The 21232-nt window shown below is 33.6% G+C and overlaps 1 protein-coding gene across 1 annotated transcript in view; it reads left to right on the top strand.

Moving 5' to 3' along the window:
• Window positions 1-21232, top strand: part of Sycp1 (synaptonemal complex protein 1) — an 87395-nt gene that overhangs the window by 31632 nt on the left and 34531 nt on the right. Inside the window, exons 16-23 of the mRNA XM_060393292.1 lie at window positions 2923-3027; window positions 4375-4478; window positions 6283-6400; window positions 7617-7687; window positions 13816-13897; window positions 17060-17122; window positions 18930-18992; window positions 20159-20221. Of these exons, the coding sequence (XP_060249275.1) occupies window positions 2923-3027; window positions 4375-4478; window positions 6283-6400; window positions 7617-7687; window positions 13816-13897; window positions 17060-17122; window positions 18930-18992; window positions 20159-20221 (669 nt within the window). The remainder of the gene's footprint in view (window positions 1-2922; window positions 3028-4374; window positions 4479-6282; window positions 6401-7616; window positions 7688-13815; window positions 13898-17059; window positions 17123-18929; window positions 18993-20158; window positions 20222-21232) is intronic.

The raw sequence follows: 21232 nt of genomic DNA on the forward strand, positions 1-21232 counted from the left end.
AAACTTTTGATTTGAAGCAGACAAAGGGAAAGAAACCTCAAATGCAGTTTCATTATTGCTAACCAATGAAGAGGAAAGTAAGGAGATAAGTCAGATGCCTGCCAAAGTCTAAACACTCCTTTGTCAACCATCCTCCCATATGTCCTGTTAAAGATTTATGATCTTCCCTAGGAACAAGACAATAAGGGGGGCAAGCTTGAGCCAGCTGTACTTTTCATGCTATTTTTTTCCTAAGAAGGAGTCTATTATTTTTTTACTATTCTTATAATGCCTGTTGATACTGAATCTGATTTATTACTTTTCTTAAGCTTATTCTTTTTATATTTTATTCTTATTAAAGCCTTTAATAATTTACTAATGATAAATTTCTTTGTAAAATTAGTTGTGCTATTTCAGGAGTCACAGAGAAAAATAAAAAAGCTCAAAGTTCCATTCCCAAGACCGCGACCGAAAAGCACAGACATCTCAGAACATGTCTCTTTGCCAGGTGGGGGGGCTTCTGTTAGGGACCTCCAGAGAGCATAATCCTGAAAGACTCATATCTCTTAGTCTGAGTAGCACTATCTATTGATATGCTACACCAGATGCTGGAGTGGGTATAGCAAAACTCTGTATCGGAAAAACAAAAACAAGAATGAAACAAAATAAAAATGAAAAGAAAACAGTAGTAAGTCATCTACTAGGGCCTATGATATCCTTAGTCATGGGCTTTTCATCAGCTTTACCACACCAGGCATGAAATCCGTTCTTGGTGCAGGCCTTATACCAAATCAGAAAGTTGGTTATCCGTTTAACAGTTGTGTTACACTGTGCCTGTAGACAGATCTTGGTAGGTAAGTCAGTATTTTAGTATGCAGGGTTCAGTGCTGGGAGAGAGACAATTGATGTCTTTTCACCCAGGGACCTGTATTTTTCTATCCCTTCTAATTAAAACTGTTTTTTTTAGGTTGGAAGATTATAGGCTTCCATATAGATTTTTCATGTACTATCCATTTTGGTTAAACCTTCTGTCACCTCTCCTTTTTCCATCTCCACTCACCATTCAAGACTGATTTATCCTTAGTGAGTGTGTTCATCCTTCTCTTTATTCTAAAATACTCCCTCTGGTATCCTCTGTAGAGATGGCTTAGTAATAATAAATTGTTTGATAATGATAAATTTTGTTTCTCCTTCAGTTTTTAAAAATATTTATTTTTTATTTTATGTGTGAATGTTTGCATATATGTATGTGTACCATATACATGCTTAGTGCCTGCAGAGACCAGGAGAAGGCATCTGATTCCTTTTAACTGGAATTACAGGTTTGTGAGCCTCCATATAGGTGCTGTAAACTATTCTATTTCCATACTGTTTGTATCCTCTTTGAAGTCTTAGGTTACTTTTACAAGTAGACTTCTGAGTTCTTTTTTTCTGGCATTTTAACCATTTTAAAATTGATTGGTTGATTGATTTTGTGTGTATGTGTGTATGTTTGTTGTGATGATATGTGAGTGCTAGGGATCAGACTCAGGTCATCAGGCTTGTGACAGATGACTTCTTGCTGAACCATTTTATCAGCTAGTTCAAATTCATATACTTTGATTTAGTAATAGATTAGCTATGATCTCTTGTAGGTATTATATTGCCTTGATTTTTCTTTATTATGTTTGTGTATTACCATTTCTACATTTGTTGACACAGATATTTCTTCTGTCTTTATTTGGGGATCTTCTTAGTGAGCAGTCTTTTGAGGCTCAGTACTGCTTGGAGAATGGCGTAAGCAAACTGCTGTGGCAATTGTAATATCAAACCAAAGTAGATAAGGAAGTACACTTCAAATTTATTAAAGCCAAGCCAGGCAGTGGTATCACACACACGTAGGAGGCAGAGTGGCTCTTACACAGAGAGACCCTCTCCCTCTCAATTCCCCTTCCCCAAATTATTATAAGCCAATACAGTACCACTAGTGGCCACAGAATATAAAATAACAAAAAATTAATATAGAGTTAGCCATAAAGTTAAAGATAAGTAGGATAGCAATAAAAATAATAAATACATGGAATAAAGGAAGGGAACAAAGGAAAAATGAAAAGGGAGAAAGATTAAATAAAAGAACAGGAAAAATGAGAAAAATGTTAGGAAGTGGTGGGGAAAATAAGTATTAAAAATCTAATGGCACAGTAAAGAAAAAACATGGAAAAGGTTGATGAATGTAAGAGGAATAAAAAAACTTATAGCATTAGAAAGGAGAAAAGAAAGCATAATTGGACAAAACAAATACAGACACCCCCCCCAAATAAACACCTAAAGTCTATCTGATAGAGATGAATCTCAATTATCTTCAACTCAAAAATGAAATAAGAACTAAGATGGACCTATTTTCAAGTACTCATTGTCCTACCAGATTTAAAACTGGATCTATGTGTTACAGGCATTGAGTACTTGTGCTGTGTGAACTGTCAGTCTCTTTTCTCTAGGGCCGTCTGGCTTACCTTTTGGATGAACTTCTCTGTCTTCTTTCAGGGCTGGAGCATTGCATTGCCCATTTCTGTTTGTTGCTTCTTTCTGTGTTCTTATGTTTTTCAGCCACCCTTTGTGGTTTCCAGTGCTCTCACAATTATTCCTTTGTTGGAATAAAGCCCAACTTTGTTATCCTCACCTTTCTCATTTATCCTGTCCCATGAAGATGATTTCTGTTTTACCACAGAAATCTCAGTTTTTAAAGAACCATATATATATATTTTGTTCCAGGGCTCTGCACATCAATTTTTTTTGTTAAATTTTGTTTTTGGATTTTTAATAATGACTGTTCTTCTCTGTTGAAGCAGTTTTATCCATGGAAATACACTGTAGTGCTTTATATTAATTACTTCTTTGAGCAATTTAATTTTTTTCAGTATATATGTAATTTGACAATCATGCTTTCCCCCCTACTGTTTTTAGGCAGAAGATCAAAAACTTTTAGATGAAAAGAAACAAGTTGAGAAGCTTGCTGAGGAATTACAAGGGAAAGAACAAGAACTAAGTTCCCTTTTGCAAACCAAAGAGGTTTGTTACGGATAACCTTGTTTACAATGTTTTGTTAAGAGACTATAGATTTATAAAATAGATTATGGTATAGCTATTTGCTTTCAGAGAGATTTCTTCATAAAATTCTTTTAAAAATGTGTTCTTGTTATATTTAATATACTAATTATTGATTTAAAATATACTTAGGTAACATTCATATTTTAATGTGGGAGAGAAAGGTTAACATTCAGAATACAGCTTAAGAATAATGTTATGGTTTATAATAATTCTACTCTTGATGTCTTTTAGTATTTCTTGATATATTTAAATGTTAGCCCTTATTAAGATGAATTCTTAAGATATTCTTATTGTGCTTATATTTAAAAGTTACCTTTAAATTTAAAATATATTTGTAGACCTGTAAAAGATTTAGAGCTGCTTTTTTATAATAGTAAGAACATCTTAGTCTGTAAGATACTTCCTGACCTCACTGATATATTTTCCCTTACTAATATAAAATTTTAGGCCAGATTTGGTGTTGGCACACTCCTTTAATCCTAATACTACTAGGCAGAGGCAGGCAGATCTCTGTGAGTTTGAGGCTAACCTGGCCTGAATAGAGGATTCCAGGCTTGCCAGGGCTATATGATGAGATTCTGTCTTAGGAATCTTAGGAATGAAATTCTGTCTTTTCTTAGGAAAAGAAACAAACAGAAACATATACTAACAATGAGCAAAATTAATTAATTTTTAAACTAATAATTTTAATTGGAATTAATTATTTGGTAGAATAAAATGCTAAAAATTATGTGTAAATTTAACTTTCCTGTCTGAGCTTTCAGATATCAAAATAGAATTTACTTGTATTGAATTTATCATGGCTAATTAAGAAATTAAAATGATTATCACATTGTCTACTTAAATTTAAAATATTTAGCTGGACATGGTATGTGTATCTATCTATAACCCTAGTACTATGGAGGGAAACGCAGGAAAATCAAGACTTCAAAGTCAGCCTCATTTATATAATGAGTTTGAGACCAGCCTGGGCTGAATGAGACTGTGTCTCAAAAAAATTTTTTTTAATATCCTGACAAATTTTCCCAAAAAGTATCATTTAATTACTCAGAGCAGCCATATCTTCTTTTTATTTTATTTTCTGAGAAAGGGTCTTACTCTGTAGCTCTGTATTTCCTGGAAGTTACTATCTAGACCAGACTGGCCTTGATCTTACAGAGACCTTCCTGTGTCTGCCTTCCCAGTGCTTGGATTGTGCTACCTTGCCTAGCCTAACTATATCTTTGATATGAAAAAAAAAAAAAACAACAAAAAACAAAAAACAACCTGGTAGAACATCTGTCATAAATGTATACATTTATTTTACAGAAAGAGGTCCATGATTTGGAGGAACAATTAACTGACACTAAAACAAGTGAACAGAATTATTTAAAACAGGTTGAAGAACTGAAAACTGAGCTTGAAAAGGAGAAGTATGTTTTTCACATATCTATACAGTTTAATTGCTAAGCTTTATAGTAAAAGTAAATAATGTTTACTATTTATTCATGTAAATGGATTTGAAATTGAGTTTTATTCCTAACTAAAGCCGGGCATGGTGGTTTACAATTGTATTGTCAGCACTCTGGAAGCTGAAGCAGGAGAATTATGAATTGAAGAACTTGGCTTTGTAGAGATCTTTTTATTAGAAAAGAAATAATTTACCTATTTCATTGCTAAAAGAAGTTTATATCATTTATATAAAAGAATACATAAAGTTAAGTCACTTCATATCAGTCTATAGTTACCTCTTGCTGTTTATGAGTGTTGGTTCCAGAAACCCTGAAGATACACAAATCTGTAGATACTCAAGTCCAAGTGCAAACAGCATAGTATTTACAAGTAAACTATGTATATCGTCTTATAAGTAAGCTTTAACTCGCTTCTACACGATTATAGTACTGAATATAATGTAATGCTATGTAAATGTTTGTTTTATTGTATTCAGAAAATAATGGCAAGGAAGAAGTTTATATTCTCAATCCAGACATTTTCCTGAGTAGTTTTAATCTCTAGATGGATAAGTCTGTGAAAGTGGAATTTCTATATACAAAGAGTGTAAATTAATTTTGGGAAGGCATTTAGTTTACCATAAAGATAATTTTTGTGGTTCTGTTTTTTTTATTATTTCACAAGTTTGTGTTGATAAAATTTCAGCATATAAATTTATTTCTAATATTATCCAAATAAAGTATCCAATGGAATGATTTCACTTATTTAGCAGGTTTAGTTTGAGAATAATGATTTATCATGGAGAATTGAGTAAATTTAAGTACATGTTGGTGATAAACATGTATTTTTATCTTTTTTCTATTTTTCTCTTTTGATTGCTTCTCATGTCTAAATTAAAATGGTCATTGAAATGTTAGGTATAATGCCTCATGTCTAGAATCTTAACATTTGGGCAGCTGAAGAAGGGAGGACTGTTGTGTGAGGCCAGCTTAGGCTATATCATGAGTCTGAGACCAACCTAAAGCCTTACCCTTTCCTTATAGCTCTATTCCCTTCTTCTGATATTCTTTCAACAGTGATTTTTTTTTTCAGGAGACCGTGAAAACATCCATTTATTAAAAAAATCCTCATAACAATGCAGTGGTTATTTATATTTTAGTATTAATTTATATTATCCTTGGTGTATTTGCTCTTTAATCTCTCATTGCTTAGCGGGAAAAAAGCTTTATTTCCTCTACTGAATTTCCAATATTATTAAGTAGGAAGTTGCAGTAGATGCTCCTAAAATCACTTAGTGATGCTACACACAACACTGCCTTTATTTAAAATTGATACCAACTTCGCCTAGTAGTAACAATAATTTCTTTCTCGGTATGAAACATTTGAGACCTTGTAAGAATGATTACGTTTTAATTACAAATAATTCCTGGTTCAAGGACTGTTCTAATTAAATTTTCAGAAGTTTGAAATAGAATATTAGAGGTAGAACAATTATGTGAAGAAAATAATATACCCTTCATATTTTTTAGAAGAAAGAATAAGAGTGTAGGGAATATACAAAGAAATAGAATGTGTGACATAATGAAATGTTTATATGGAAACAATTTTTATATATTTGAACAAATAATGTAATGAAGCAGCATGAAACTATAACTTTGCTTTAAGAATTAATAGCCAATATTATTTATATCCTGCCTTTTCCTTTCCCTGAAGTTATTTTGAATTAATTTTATATATCATTTCATATTTAACTGTTCCTATATGACACGTTTTTTTAAAAAATAGACTTGAGAATACTGAATTAACTGCAAATTGCAACATGCTTTCCCTTGAGAACCAAAAATTGGCACAAGAAACAAGTGATATGGCTCTAGAACTCAGGAAACATCAAGAAGATATCATTGTAAGTTGACAAAGTTATCAGTGACTTTGTTTTCTTACCTTCAGAATTACAAGAACTTTAAAAAAATATGATCTCTTGAGTACCCGTTGAGCTTTAAAAGTGTCATTATTTTAAAGCTGATTCTTTTTTTGAGGAAAGCTGCTTATTCTTTGATATGGTAATAATGGACAACAGAAAATAAACTAATATATGGACTTTTAAGTGTTACCAATAACAGGTTTCTATGGAAGATATAATAATGAATAATTTTGTGATTCTTCTTCAAGAATTAATATAAAAATAGTAAGTGTTCAAATATCTTAAGCAAAATAGTATGTCATATTTGTTGATAATGGAATGAAGTATTATTGGAGTTCATGAATTCACTCCTGATAACAACATTGATTTTTGTCCTTGAGAGTGGAATTATGAGTTTCATAATTAGTGATTAATGAAACATTATGAATAAAGTATACAGGCCTCAAAGTACCTCTAGGAAATTAAATATATTTTATTATCTTTTATATATTATTAGGATTGTTACTAATACAAGTCTATAAAGCAGAATTATACAAATTAAATAGCTCACTATAATAGTTTACATTCTATTGCTGTGATAGAACATTATGAAAAAAGCAACTTGGGCTGGGGAAAAGAGAATATTTGGGTTACATATCTCAAGCATAGTCCATTATGAAGGGAAGTCTTGGCAGGACCTAAAGGCAGGCACTTTGAGGCAGGAACTAAAACAGAGGCCATAAAATCCAGGACACCTGCCCAGAGGTGTCATTGCCATCAGTGGCCCTCTCACATTAATCATCAGTGAGAAAATGTCTCACAGACTTGCTTACAGATCATTTTTTTGTTTGTTTTTGGAGACAGTGTTTCTCTGTGTAGCCTTGGCTGTCCTGGAACACACTATGTAGACCAGCCTGGCTTCAATCTCACAGAGATCTGCCTGCATCTGCCTCCCTAGTGTTGGGCTTAAAGGCATGTGCCACCATGGCCCAGTTATAGGTCATTCTTATGGAAGCAGTTTTTTTTTTTTGAGGTTCTTTCTTCCCAGATACTCTAACTTGTGTCAAGTTGACCAAAATATAACCCCCACCCTTATGTTCCTGCTTTTTTGTATAACAATAAAATTTATGCTGACAGATGAAGGTTTTAGATATTATGTTCAGCTATATTTTTGTTGAAGCAAAATGATTAACATAAGCATTCCTGATTGTCTTCCTAGAATAGCAAAAAGCAAGAAGAAAGGATGCTGAAACAAATAGAAAATTTGGAAGAAAAAGAATTTCATTTAAGGCAAGAGTAATGAGTTTATCTTTATCTCAAAAAGATTTTAGAATTTTTTCTATTGTTGAATATTATATAAAGTAATAATATTAAATATAAGTTAATGTTTTAAAATCCTGCCTCAAACTGAAATTATAATTTTATAGCTAAGTAATTAAAAACAAAATTATTTTATATTTAGTATTGAAACAGTAAAATTATGTCAAGAATATTTTAAAGCATAATAAACCTAATTATTTAAAGCTAAAAAATTATGCTAACTACGTCTAGAAAACTTAGAATAAAAATATAAATCAACTGTTATGCTAACTACGTCTAGAAAACTTAGAATAAAAATATAATCAACTATTATATAATATTAGAATATTTGTTTACTTTGTTTTAAATAATATATTTAGTTTTTATAATTTATTTAAATGAATAATTTTCCATTTAGTATTTTAAGCATTATGTTTCTTGGTGTTTTTTACAATAATTTATTCGTATAATAACAGTAATTTTTTATTTTGGATATTTACATTTTCCAGTTTTTCAGTATTACAAACAATACTGAAGTAAACAAGGCATAAATGTATTTTTCTTTTATTTTAAATTTGAGAGAATGGCTTTTAGTTTAAATTTATTAAAACCATAGAAATAATGACTGCAGTGACTTGGTAATTAACTGGTTTATTAGTTGTAAATTGTGAAATTCAATCACAGTCATGTGAAAACTCTGATTTCAAAATGTTTGAATTGTTATATGGTATCACTAATTTATTGATAATGTAAAACATAAATAGCTCACAATTTTCATATTTGAAGTTACTACCTTTTGTATAAACTTTGAAAATTTTCAAAATTTGCTATAAGATTTTTTCTTTGTAAAATTTTTTGCAAGTATCTATACTCTTTAATCTTTTTTAAAATTTTATTTTATTAATTATACTTTATTCACTTTGTATCCCCCCATAAGCCCCTCCATCCTCCCCTACCGGTCCCACCCTCCCTCCCCCTTCTTCACGCATGCCCCTCCCCAAGTCCACTGATAGGGGAGGTCCTCCTCTCCTTCCTTCTGATCTTAGTCTATCAGATCACATCAGGAGTGGCTGCATTGTCCTCCTCTGTGGCCTGGTAAGGCTGCTCCCCCCTCAGGGGGAGGTGATCAAAGAGCAAGCCAATCAGATTATGTCAGAGGCAGTCCCTCTTCCCATTACTATGTAACCTACTTGGATACTGAACTGCCATGGGCTACATCTGTGCAGGGGTTCTAGGTTATCTCCATGCCTGGTACTTGGTTGGAGTATGGGTCTCTGGGAAGACCCTTGTGTTCAAATTTTCTGGTTCTGTTGCTCTCCTTGTGGAGTTCCTGTCCTCTCCAGATCTTACTATTTCCCACTTCTTACATAAGATTCCATGCACTCTGCCCAACAGTTAGCCATAAGTCTCAGCGTCTGCTTTGACAGTCTGCAGGACAGAGCCTTTCAGAAGCCCTCTGTGGCAGGTTGCTAGGTTGTTTCCTGTTTTCTTCTTCTTCTGATGTCTCTGATGTCCATCCTCTTTGCCTTTTGGGATGGGGATTGAGTGTTTTAGTCAGGGTCCTCTCTCTTGATTAGTTTCTTTAGATGTACAGATTTTAGTAGGTTTATCCTGTGTTATATGTCTATATGAGTGAGTATGTACCGTGTATGTCTTTCTGTTTCTGGGACAGCTCACTCAGGATGATCCTTTCCAAGTCCCACCATTTACCTGCAAATTTCATGATTTCCTTATTTTTCATTGCTGAGTAATACTCCGTTGTGTAGATGTACCACAATTTCTGCATCCATTATTGAGTTGAGGGGCATCTGGGCTGTTTCCAGCTTCTGGCTATTACAAATAAAGCTGCTACAAACATGGAGCAAATGTCCTTGTTGTGTGCTTGAGCCTCTTTTGGATATATGCCTAGGAGTGGTATGGCTGGATCTTGAGGAAGTGCTATTCCTAGTTGTCTGAGAAAGCGCAAGATTGATTTCCAGAGTGGTTATACAAGTTTACATTTCCACCAGCAGTGGAGGAGGGTTCCCCTTTCTCCACCAGACACATTAAATCGGTTAGAAGAAAACGTGGGGAAAACTCTAGACCTCATTGGCACAGGAGACAACTTCCCGAACAGAACACCAACAGCACAGGCTCTAAGAGCAACAATCAATAAATGGGACCTCACGAAACGAAAAAGCTTCTGTAAAGCAAAGGACACTGTCAGCAAAACAAAACTCTGCCTACAGAGTAGGAAAGAATCTTTACCAACCCTTTATCTGATAGAGAGCTAATATCCAGTATATATAAAGAACTAAAGAAGCTGAAAAGCAGCAAACCAAGTAATCCACTTAAAAAATGGGGAACAGAGCTAAACAGAGAACTCTCTGTAGAGGAATATCGAATGGCAGAGAAACACTTAAAGAAATGCTCAGCGTCATTAGCCATTAGGGAAATGCAAATCAAAACGACCCTGAGATTTCACCTTACACCCATCAGAATGGCCAAGATGAAAAACTCAAGTGACAACATACTCTTTAATCTTTTAAGGGCTTTATCATTTACTTTTGACATAAGCATTAAAATAGCAATTCTTTATCCATTTTACTTATAGAATTTCTATAGCTTGTTCTCTTTAATTTTGAGTATTTTTTGTTTATAAAAGTTTTAAAATTTTCTATTTTTCCCTTTGTGAATTTATATCATTGCTTTTATACTTAAATATATGGCTTCCTTGAATTCACATACTGTTCCTGTTTTTTTATTGTTCTTTCAAAATTTGTATACTGATATTTTGCTTTTCCATTTCTTTTAAAAAAATACAAACATTTCAGTCCATCCGATTACTTGCAACCACATCTGTGAATTTATGACATGGTATTTTTATTATTTTCATATGGTATTTGCATTATTTTTAGTAATTATTTGAAAATTTTATATAATGTTTTGACCATATTCACCTTCTTCCCCTAAGTAGTCCTAGAACCACCCCCATCTCCTTACCTACTGAACTTCATGTCCTCTTTTGTTTTTCTTTAAACTCATCCATTCCAATTTGTGATGCCCAGAAACTTATGTTGAGTGAAAACCTGGAATGTGGTCAACCACATTAAGAGGTGATACTCTTAAAGAAAATGTACTGTCCTCTCACAGCATCTGTCAGTTGTCAATAGCTCCTAAACTAGGGGTGGGACTTGTTGCCTACTTCTCCTCTCCATGCTGGGATGGAGGTTTTGTTCTGCTTGAGGTTGTATAGGTCTTATGCATGCTATTAACCACTCTGAGTTCATATATGCAGCTGCCCCGTTGGGTCTATTTCCCTGTAGTCATCCACCTGTCTGGCTTCTACAATGACATGTGAGCCTTGGGAAGAGGGTGTGTTATACAGATGTCCCATTTAGGGCTGAGCACTCTGCAGTCTCTTATGCTCTACATATTGACCAGTTATGGCGGTCTGTGTATTAACTGCCATCTTCAAAGAGAAGCTTTTCTAATGGGGTTGAGAGTTGCACTTAACTATGAGTCTGGTTAAGTCAGTAGAAGTCAGTTTAATAGTCTGTTTGGCAGAATAATAGTGATGGGAAAATAATCTGAGGAGTGGATAATGAAAATAGTGACATGAATGTTACGGGAGTAATCAACCATATTTTGATTGGATTTAAGGACTTCTCCACAAGATAGAACTCCTGTCTGGCACCATTACCAAGGCCAAGAATCCATAGCTAAATAGTTTATAGGTCCTATGGGAAGGGCATATGTAGACCAGGTTGGACTTGAACTTTCTTTGTCTCTGCCTTCCAGTTCTGGGGTTGTAGGCATGAAATCCATGCCTGGATTGATATGCAGTTTGACTGTTATTTTCTAAGTCTGTGTGTGTGTTTTAAGTTTTTTTTTTTTTTTTAACTTGGGTGAGTTGCAAATACTGTGTTTTCTTGTTTATATTTACATTGAATTTTTGTTTATGTTTGGTTTGAATTTTTGTTTCTTATATTTGGTTAAAGAATGTGCTCTTGAAAACTTATATTTTAAATTATTTGAAATCTTTAGACCTAATACAGCTTTTCATAGAATTGTTTAGAATCTGGGCATCATGTCACATGTGGTGGCACATGCCTGTAATTTCAGCACTAAGGGAGGCAGAGGCAGTTGGATATCTGAATTTGAGGATAGCCAAGGCTACACAGAGAAACTCTGTCTCTAAATAAATGTTTGTAGATTATATGAGATATTATGAGTAGAGTTGAATACAGTGTTTGATACAGTCAGTGCTTAACAAATTAACAGTTAAGTATTTTCCATATTTATAAAATCATCTTTTGCCATATCTGTTATGATTGATTTTGTCCTTTTTGCTCAACTTTTTTCTTCAAAAACAGCTGTTATTTACAGGTTAGATATCTGTGCTTAAACCATTGTACTTCTTTTGGTTAAAATATGAAATCAAACTTTAAAGAGATGTTGTTCGTTTTTTTTTTCTATGGTTTAAAAAAATTTAAATTCATTCACTTAGTTTTTGAGACAAGGTCTAAAGTATGTAGCCCAAAATGACCTTTAACTGATCTTCCTGCTTCAGACTCCCAAGTGCTGGTGTGTGATAGCACATCTGCAACAAGAGTCTTTTTGTGTATATACTATGTGAGTGTGTGGAGGCCAAAGAACAACCTTCCATGTCTTCTTCAAGTACTGTGTACTCTTTCCAGACTAGTGACATCAAGTCACCACGTAAGTTAGGCTGGCCAACAAGCAGTCCTTAGGTTCTGCCCTTTTCTCCTCTCCAGCACTGGGATTACAAGTAAGCCCAACAGTCCCTACTTTTTCATGTTGTTTATGGGGATAACGCTCAGGTCCTTTTGTTTACAAGGGAAGCACATTATCCTGACCTATCTCCTTAGCTCAAGAGAGTTACTTTTAAAATGATATTCAGATTATCTGAGTATCTACTTTTAGTATGGGCTTACAGACCTTTAAGTATAAATTTATGGACAGTGAATGTATTGATTGTAAATTTGTACTCATTTCTCACATTGGTGAGATAGTTCAGTGGTAAAGGTGCTCATCACCAAGCCAAATGTTTTGTGTTGAATCCCTGGAATCCAGAGGGTGGAAGGAAAGACTGACCTATAGAAATTGTCCTCCGACCTCCATAGATGTGCTATTGAAAGTATACATTCTCTTTCTCTGTCTTTTTTCAATAAGTAAGCAAAGTAATAAATATATGTGAAAGATTTTAAGAAAAATTTCAGATAAATTATATCCTAGATTCAGTTTTTGAAAGGTCAAAAACTGACCAATGTAATAGTGATACAAAGGAAAACTACAATTAGAAAAATATATTCAGGCTGGAGAGATGGCTCGGTAGTTAAGAGCACTGGCTACTCATCCAGAGGTCCTGAGTTCAGCATCCAGCAACCACATGGTAAGCTCCCAACCATCTACAGTGTGATTTTTGTTCTCTTCTGTCTGATGGTTTGTTCTGTCATGGGGGCATACATGCAGATAGATTGCTCATATACATAAATAAAAATTTTTTAAAGGTAAAAGGAAAGATTTCTTCAAGTGTCTGCTGAGAAAAATCACCAGTATTTTTATCTGTAATATATAAGATTTTAATGAACGTATTTTAAAAAGAGTAATACATGAACATAATATAAAATTCCAAGGGACAAAAGAGTTCCTGGATCAAGAACAACATCTTTCTTTTGCATTTTGCTTTTCTGCGGTCTAGTTTCCCTCACCCAAAGCATCACTGTTCTTATGTTTCTGGAGATTCTCCGAGCATTTATAATGACACATATAAATGTAAATATCATTAAAATAAATTGTACTTATGTTACTAATTTGTTTTCCTAATATTTTTATATATGTTAGAATGACGACTAAGAAAAGATAAAAATGAAATATTTCTATTGTTTTCTTAAAAATAGGAAAATGATGACAAGGGTGCATATAATTTAAAGATAAATATGTATAGTAAGTTAAATATGGGACTGGAAATGTGCCTATTAATAGCCATGCATAAAAGTTAACAATCAAAATGAGAACCTAAACTTAGAAAATTAATAAACAATTAATAAATAATCTTAGGAAATAAAATGAAAATATGGTTTAGATTATGATATTATTCTTGCGTTTTCTTTTAGGGATGAACTGGAATCAGTAAGAAAAGAATTCTTACAGCAAGGAGATGAAATTAAATGTAAACTGGACAAGAGTGAAGAAAATGTATGTTATATTTAATAATAGGTTAAATTCAAAAATTTAAATCATAAAAGCAATACAGACAATAAAGTGACAAGTACTATTGTATAAATAACTGGTTATCTAGGTACTAAGTCGTTAACATTTTAAATATTGATTAAGGCTAAGCATGGTTACACACACCTTAAATCCCAGCACTCAGAGAGACAGAGGCAGGTGGATGGCTATGAGTTCAAGGCCAGCCTGATATACAAAGTGAGTCCAGGATAGCTAAGGCTACACAGAGAATCCTTGTCTCAAAAAAAAAAAAAAAAAACCAAACCAAACAAACAAACAAACAAAAAAAAAACGATTAAGGAAGGATAAAGAGACAGTTCACTCATAAAAAGCACTTGCTATTCTTGTCAAAGAGCCCCTGGTTCAGTTCTCAGCACCCACATGACTCACAACTGGCTGAAATTCTAGTTCCGTGAGATCTAATACTTTCTTCTGGATTCTGTGGACACTCAACACATGTGGTAATATACATACAAGTAAGACACATAAAGTCCTTATGATAGGGGCTAAGTTGGGTTTTTTTACTTATGATATATATTTGTATGAAATAGTCATAACTCTAAGAATTTTTAAAAATCTTCATTAAAGTTTTTTTTCTATTTTATGTTCATGGGTTTTTGCCTGAGTGAATTATCTGTGCACCTTGTGCATGCTTAGTGCCCATGTAGGCCAAAGATCCCCCAGAACTAAAGTTACAGATGGTTGTGAGATGTCAATATGGCCTGGGAAATGAACCCAGGTTCTTTGGAAGAGCAGCTAGGGTTCCTTAACTACTAAGCAATTTCTCTAGCCCCAGATTTCAGTACTTAATTTTTATTTACATTTCTAGGATAACTTAAAGGCTCATGCTGTGATAATATTAAATATACTAAAGGTTTGTGTTGTTTCTTGAATATAGTTTCAGTAAATCGAGATTACAAATCTCAAAACTATGAGAGTATAAAGTATGTCAAATGATTATATAGTATAGTGTATGTAGGGTGAGTGAGAAAAGTTATGCCAAAGTTGAATAATCATGTTTGATTATGAAGGCTCCTTCAATCAGTATTAGCTAACACCAACTATTTTCCAGGTAGTTCTAGGTGCTGAGTTTAGATATCATTTACTTTTGTGGACAGAAGTGGTCTAAAGTTTTTATCGGGGAGGTAAAACGTTTTAATACTTGAGGATGGAATGAGGAGAGATGAAAGACTAGAATCATTTGGAAAACTACTAAAAATTCTTTTAAAAGCACTGAAAAAAAACCCTGAAGACTCTGGCCTTGTTCAGCTTATTATTTCTAAGCCAGTCATTTTGACTTATAAATAATTTGAACATAATTGCAATAGAATTTACAGTAAAGGAGTCTCTTGAGGGAAGGGCACTAGCAAAACTATAACTGGTCTTCTACACAGTAGTATACTACTGGAGCACACAGAAAAGGCATTTAGTCAAGACTAAATCTGGGCATGCTTATAGAAGAAGAAACATTTAGTTGACTTAAGTTAACAGAAATTAGTAGAAGGTAAAGTTTAACATGCAGAAGAATATTGAAAATTTTAAAAAGTCACAAGTTATTTGGGAAACATGAAATTATGAAAGACTATCACAGATTTAAACAAAATTTATCGTGGCTGAGAGATGGAGGTTAGGGTGGTAAAGGGAGGTTAGGGAAAATGGGTAAAGTTGAAGATGGATATAGAGAAGAATGGAGAGATGGGGCTAAGTAATATAAAATATAAAACCTCAGTAGCTTGTATTTAGGAATTTAAGGATAGTGAAGAGTTCTGACTTGAGAATTGTTATATGTATCTTTTAGAAAGCTGTAAGGCTGTTAGAATTGTTTTTTAAAAAAACTGACTTTGAGGGCTTATGATGGATCAGACTCATTTAAGGTTCTGTATGTTATTTTACTTAACTGCAGTTTAAGTATGGGGACTTGGGAGATGGAAGAATTGGTCAAGTGTTTACCATGCAAATACAAGTTCAGATTCCTAACACTCACATAAAAAGCTGAGCGCAATGGCACAATGTCTGAAATCCCAGCATTGGGAGGGTAGAGACAGCATATCTATGGAGCTCATTTGCTAGTCAGCCTAACCAAATTGATAAGCTTCAAGTTCAGTGAGAGGTCTTATCTCACATGTACAGTACAGACATGCATGCATACATGACCACACATGAGATAAAGTGAGAGAGATGAACAAAGAATTTAAAGAATAATCTGTCTTGTTAATGTAGAAAATATTAGTGATAAGGGGACTGGAGAGATGGCTCAGCATTTAAGAGTAAGTAATGCTGTTACAGAGGACCCTAGTTCTACCGCTCAACAGCTGAGAAGCTCACATTGTTTATAACTCTATCTGTGGGGGATCTGACATTGCCCTCTGAACTCCCCCACAAAGACACACATGTACATGTAATTAAAAATAGTAAGAAAAAAATTTTAAAATAAAATATCAGTAATTAGGCATGAAATTGAATGTCTGATATATTTCTATTTTAAGTGATTGGATTTCACTTTACCAGTTAAAAGCTTCCAGAAGAAAATTCAAATTATAAGTATTTTTAGATAGTTTGCTTGATATTTGCATTAGTTACACTCCTCCTTTCTCAGTCCACTACTTTAGTTATTTTGTACATGCTTTACCTATCTGACCTTTAGTTTCCTCATCTCTTAAAATAGAAGTAATAATACCTATTCTTTAGATTTTACTGGGTTGTTATAAGATTTATATAAATGCTTCTGTTAAATATATTTAAGAGATATAATTTATGACATAATTTATGACATATAATTTATGCTGGGTGGTGTACGCCTTTAATCCCCACACTCAGGAGACAGAAGCAAGAGGATCTCTGTCAGTTCGAGGCTAGCCTGGTCTACAAAAGCAAGTTCCAGGATATCCAGGGCTACACAGAGAAAAAAAACCCTGTCTCAAATATATATAATAATATGTATTATTTATGCATATATATTGTGAAATATTAAATAAAGGTAGTTAACATACATAAAGGACAATGAAACAGACTAGATAAGCTGATAAGTATTTTTGTAAATATGTAAAGCTATATTTTCATTTCTAAAATACACAAGAAAATGAAAATTTATTAGTATTTTAAATATGATTTCAAATAAATTTTTCTTAGGCTCGAAGCATTGAATGTGAAGTTTTAAAGAAAGAAAAGCAAATGAAGATATTAGAAAATAAGGTATTATCAAATTATGAAAAATATTTGGGAATAAGAACCTGTGTAGATAGATGACTGGATTTTGAAGGACCAGCCTTTCTATTGTTTTCTTTTAGAAGGCTTTGAGGAATAATACAGTGGTTTTATTGGTACTTTTTAAAAGAGAATCTGGATTCACCAATTTTGAATAGACCTTTAAAGAGCAAAATTTTTACAACATTCAGCTTTCTCTTTTCTTCTCTAAAATTTTATATTCATAAGTAGCTACATTCAGTGCAAATAGTCTTAAAATGACAAGATGCTTCTAGAAATAAGCTGTTTTGCTCATTTCTAAAATTGAGCTGCAGAAAAATTTCTGCTCATTTTATTTGAAGTGAATTTTATTTATCTGGGTTTCACTTTCTCTAATCTTACTATACAACTGTTCTATACTTAATCTTCCATATAATGAGTGATTGTCTGGAAAATGTAGTTCACTGTCTGAAGCCCTGACCTCTAACAGATAATCAGCATCACTTTTTTCAAGTGGAGAAAAAAATTGTTTCAATTGGTAAATGAAATAGTTGTGGATTTTTCGGGAAGCTCACCATGAGGAGGCCTTTCTGCCTAAATAAAATGCATGATATTTTAATAAATAAAAATTTTATATAGAGATAATTTTCACCTGTTATTGAGGTTTTGTTTGTTTTTATTTATTTATTGAGACAGTCTTACAGTGTAGTCTTGACTGTCTGGAATTCACTGTGTGGACAGCTGGCCTCAAACTTACAAAAATGGGCCCAACTCTACTGTCTCAGTGCTTGTATTTAAATGTCTATGTTATCAAGCCTGGGACCAATGTGTCAAATCAGTGTAAATATCAAAGACATGCTTTCTAGTATTTTCTATAGCTTTTTTAAAATTAACTTTTCTTTTGAAACTGTTCTCAATATTGGGCTTTGGACATGCAAAATTTTAGATAAACCACTTGTAGCCAGGCACAGTGGTATCTGTGTAATCCCAGTTTATTGGAAGTGAAGATAGGAAGACCGTGGTCTGAAGTAAGCTTGGGAACATAGTGAGACACTCACTAAAAAAGAAATCACTTGTAAACATAAAAAGCAACGTTATATAAATTAATTTATATTCAGAATCTTAACTATGGCCATATGTAAATATTACAAGAAAAATATTTAACAGTATTTGGTACTAATGAAGGAGACTGAGGTGTTTTTGCGTGTGAGAGAGACAGTTATTTTTCTCTAATGGATATTAGAACAATTTATATATTTGATGTTTTAGGGCCTCTTAGAAATCTGTTCTCATTTTATGGTACTTAAGATGTTCCTTGGAGTAATACATTTTAATTTAGTTCTGCATGTAGTTGGATGAAATAACCACACTAAGTAATATATTAAAAAGTGGCTTAGTTGCTATTTCAGGAAGAGGAATTAGAAGTCTGAAGAGGTAGAATATATTATGCTTCGCTTCCAGATTTAATAACACGAGACTCTCAAAAATGATAATGAGAGAATCATAAGTAATGAAGAAGACAATATTTTATTGTTGCCTTTGCTGATGCTTTTCTCAGTCCTTCTAGTAATATGACCCAGCCTTCTGCATAAGGATGATCAAGGGGCATATTTCACTTAAAAGTTTAGTTCATGTTTATCAAATAGATTAATAAATGTCATGTTTATATACTCATGTTTATAAAAATGTATATTTTTATATCAACAGAATGGTTTAAAATCATAAAAAGTAAGCCTTATATTACTTCATGTGATACTTTATTAGTTTGAGATTGCTTGTTTTGATCAGAATATTAATTTTTAAAATAATTTTGCAGTGTAATAATTTAAGGAAACAAGTTGAAAATAAAAGCAAGTATATTGAAGAGCTTCAACAGGAGGTAGGTTGTTTTAAATAATATAAATGTTCCCCAAATCATCCCAATGTTTTCACTATTGTTTTAGAGAGCAGTGATTTAATTTCTAGTGATTTATTTATTTAGTTTCTTTTTAATTTTTATTTTTTTATATTAATCACAGGTTATTTAGTTTACCAAGGCTCCTCCTTTATTCCCTCCCAACCCCACCCTCTCTCCCTCATCTCCCCGCTGCCCCTTCCCAAGTTCACTGATTGGGGAGGACATCCTCCCCTTTCATTTGACCCTGTTTTATCAGGTATCTTCAGGACTGGCTGCAGAGTCTTCCTCTGTGGCCTAGCAGGACTGCTCCTCCCTTGGGGAGTGGGGAGGTCTAAGAGCCTGCCATTGAGTTCATGTCAGAAATAGTCCATGTTCCCCTTACTAGGGAAACCCGCTTGGTTACTGAGCTACCACGGGCTACATCCGAGCAGAGGTTCTAGGTTATATCCATACATGGTCCTTGGTGGAGTATCAGTCTCAGAAAAGACCCCTGTGCCCAGATATATTTGGTACTGTGGAACTCCTATCCTCTCCAAGTCCTACTAACTCCCCCTTCTTTCATATGATTCCCTGTACTCTGCCAAAGGTTTGGTTATGAGTCTTAGTATCTGCTTTGATACACTGCTAGGTAGAGTCTTTCAGAGGCCCTCTGCGGTAGACTCCTATCCTGTTACTTGTTTTCTCCTACATCCAATGCCCATCCCATTTGTCTTTCTAAGTGAGGATTGATCATCATACTCCGGGTCCTCTTTCTTGTTTTATCTTCTTGAGGTGCACATATTTTAGTATGTTTATCCTATCTTAAAGATCATCCTGAGTGAGGTATCCCAGGAACAGAAAGACACACACGGTTATATACTCACTTATATAGACTATAAGATAGCATAAACATATTAAAATATTTCTAGTGATTTAAGTGTAAGTCATTGACATTCTAAATCTTTTTTGTTGTTTGTTTTTCGAGATAGGACAGCCTTGGCTGTCTTGTACTCCCTTTGTAGACCACGGTGGCCTCAAAGTCACAGAGATCCACCTGCATCTACCTTGCCAAGTACTGGAACTAAAGGTGTGCACTATCACACCCTTCTAGAGTGGGTCTCAAATCCAGTTAGTAAGCCTTAATACTAACTATGATAATCTTTCTATAGAATAAAACCTTAAAAAAGAAGAGTTCAGCAGAAAACAAACAACTGAATGCATATGAAATAAAGGTATGTTACATTTTTATTTTTGTTTTCTTAAATACTAGTAGATATGTGAGAACTTAGAAATACTATACTATTTATAATTTAATGGCTATGCTCAGATAGTATATATTTGGGTTGGAGAGATTAATTCTTATGGGTGTGATATGATGTTTGTTGTGATTTAGCTGGGTCAGAATAATTTAAACAACTTAAAAATAAATGTGAGCATGCTCTATGTATATGTGTGTATGCTATTTTATTTTTTTTTACCTATATTGTAAAGCAATTAAGCATAGAATCTGTATATTTTTTCCTTAAAATTTTATTTCATTTTGATGTTTATCCCCTCCCCCAGTTCTTTCTAGGTTTTACCCACTCCCCTGCTCACACATCTTTGTTCTTTTTTTTTCCCTTTGAAAAAAACAGAAACCCTATAAAAACTGAAATCAAAATATGTAAGGAAATGGCACATAAGACAAAAAAATGCCCAAGCAAAGTATGATTTAAAAAAGGCTTATAAAGATATATTTGGATTCATTTTGTATTCACCAAGTACTCCTGAGTAAGGAGCCTGCCCTGCAGTGTGTTAATACACCCAGTAATACTCCATTGGAGAAATTTTTTTTTGTTTTGTTTTTCCTTTGTCAGTGAGTATCAGTTACAGATAACTTCTTGGGTAGGGGTAGAAACTTGTGTCCACTTCTCCCTTTTAGTGCGGGACTCTGTCTGCCTTTTGTGTGCTTCCACAGTCTCTGTGGATTCATATTTTCATCATTTCTATTGTGCCTGGCAGACATTGTTTTCTTAGAGTTCATCCATCACTCTGACCCTTACAATCTTTTTGCCTCCTCTTTCTCATGAGTCTTGTTGGGGAGGGCTTTGATGAAGACATCTCATTTAAGACTGAGTGCTTAAAAGTCTCTCACTCTGCATATTCCCAGTTGTGGGTCTCCATGTTAGTTCTTATCTTTTGTAAGAAGAAGCTTCTCTGATGAGGGGTGAGCGAGGCACTGATCTATAGGTGTAGCAGAATGT

This window comes from Meriones unguiculatus, chromosome 10, assembly GCF_030254825.1.
Source record: "Meriones unguiculatus strain TT.TT164.6M chromosome 10, Bangor_MerUng_6.1, whole genome shotgun sequence".
NCBI classification, from domain to species: domain Eukaryota; kingdom Metazoa; phylum Chordata; class Mammalia; order Rodentia; family Muridae; genus Meriones; species Meriones unguiculatus.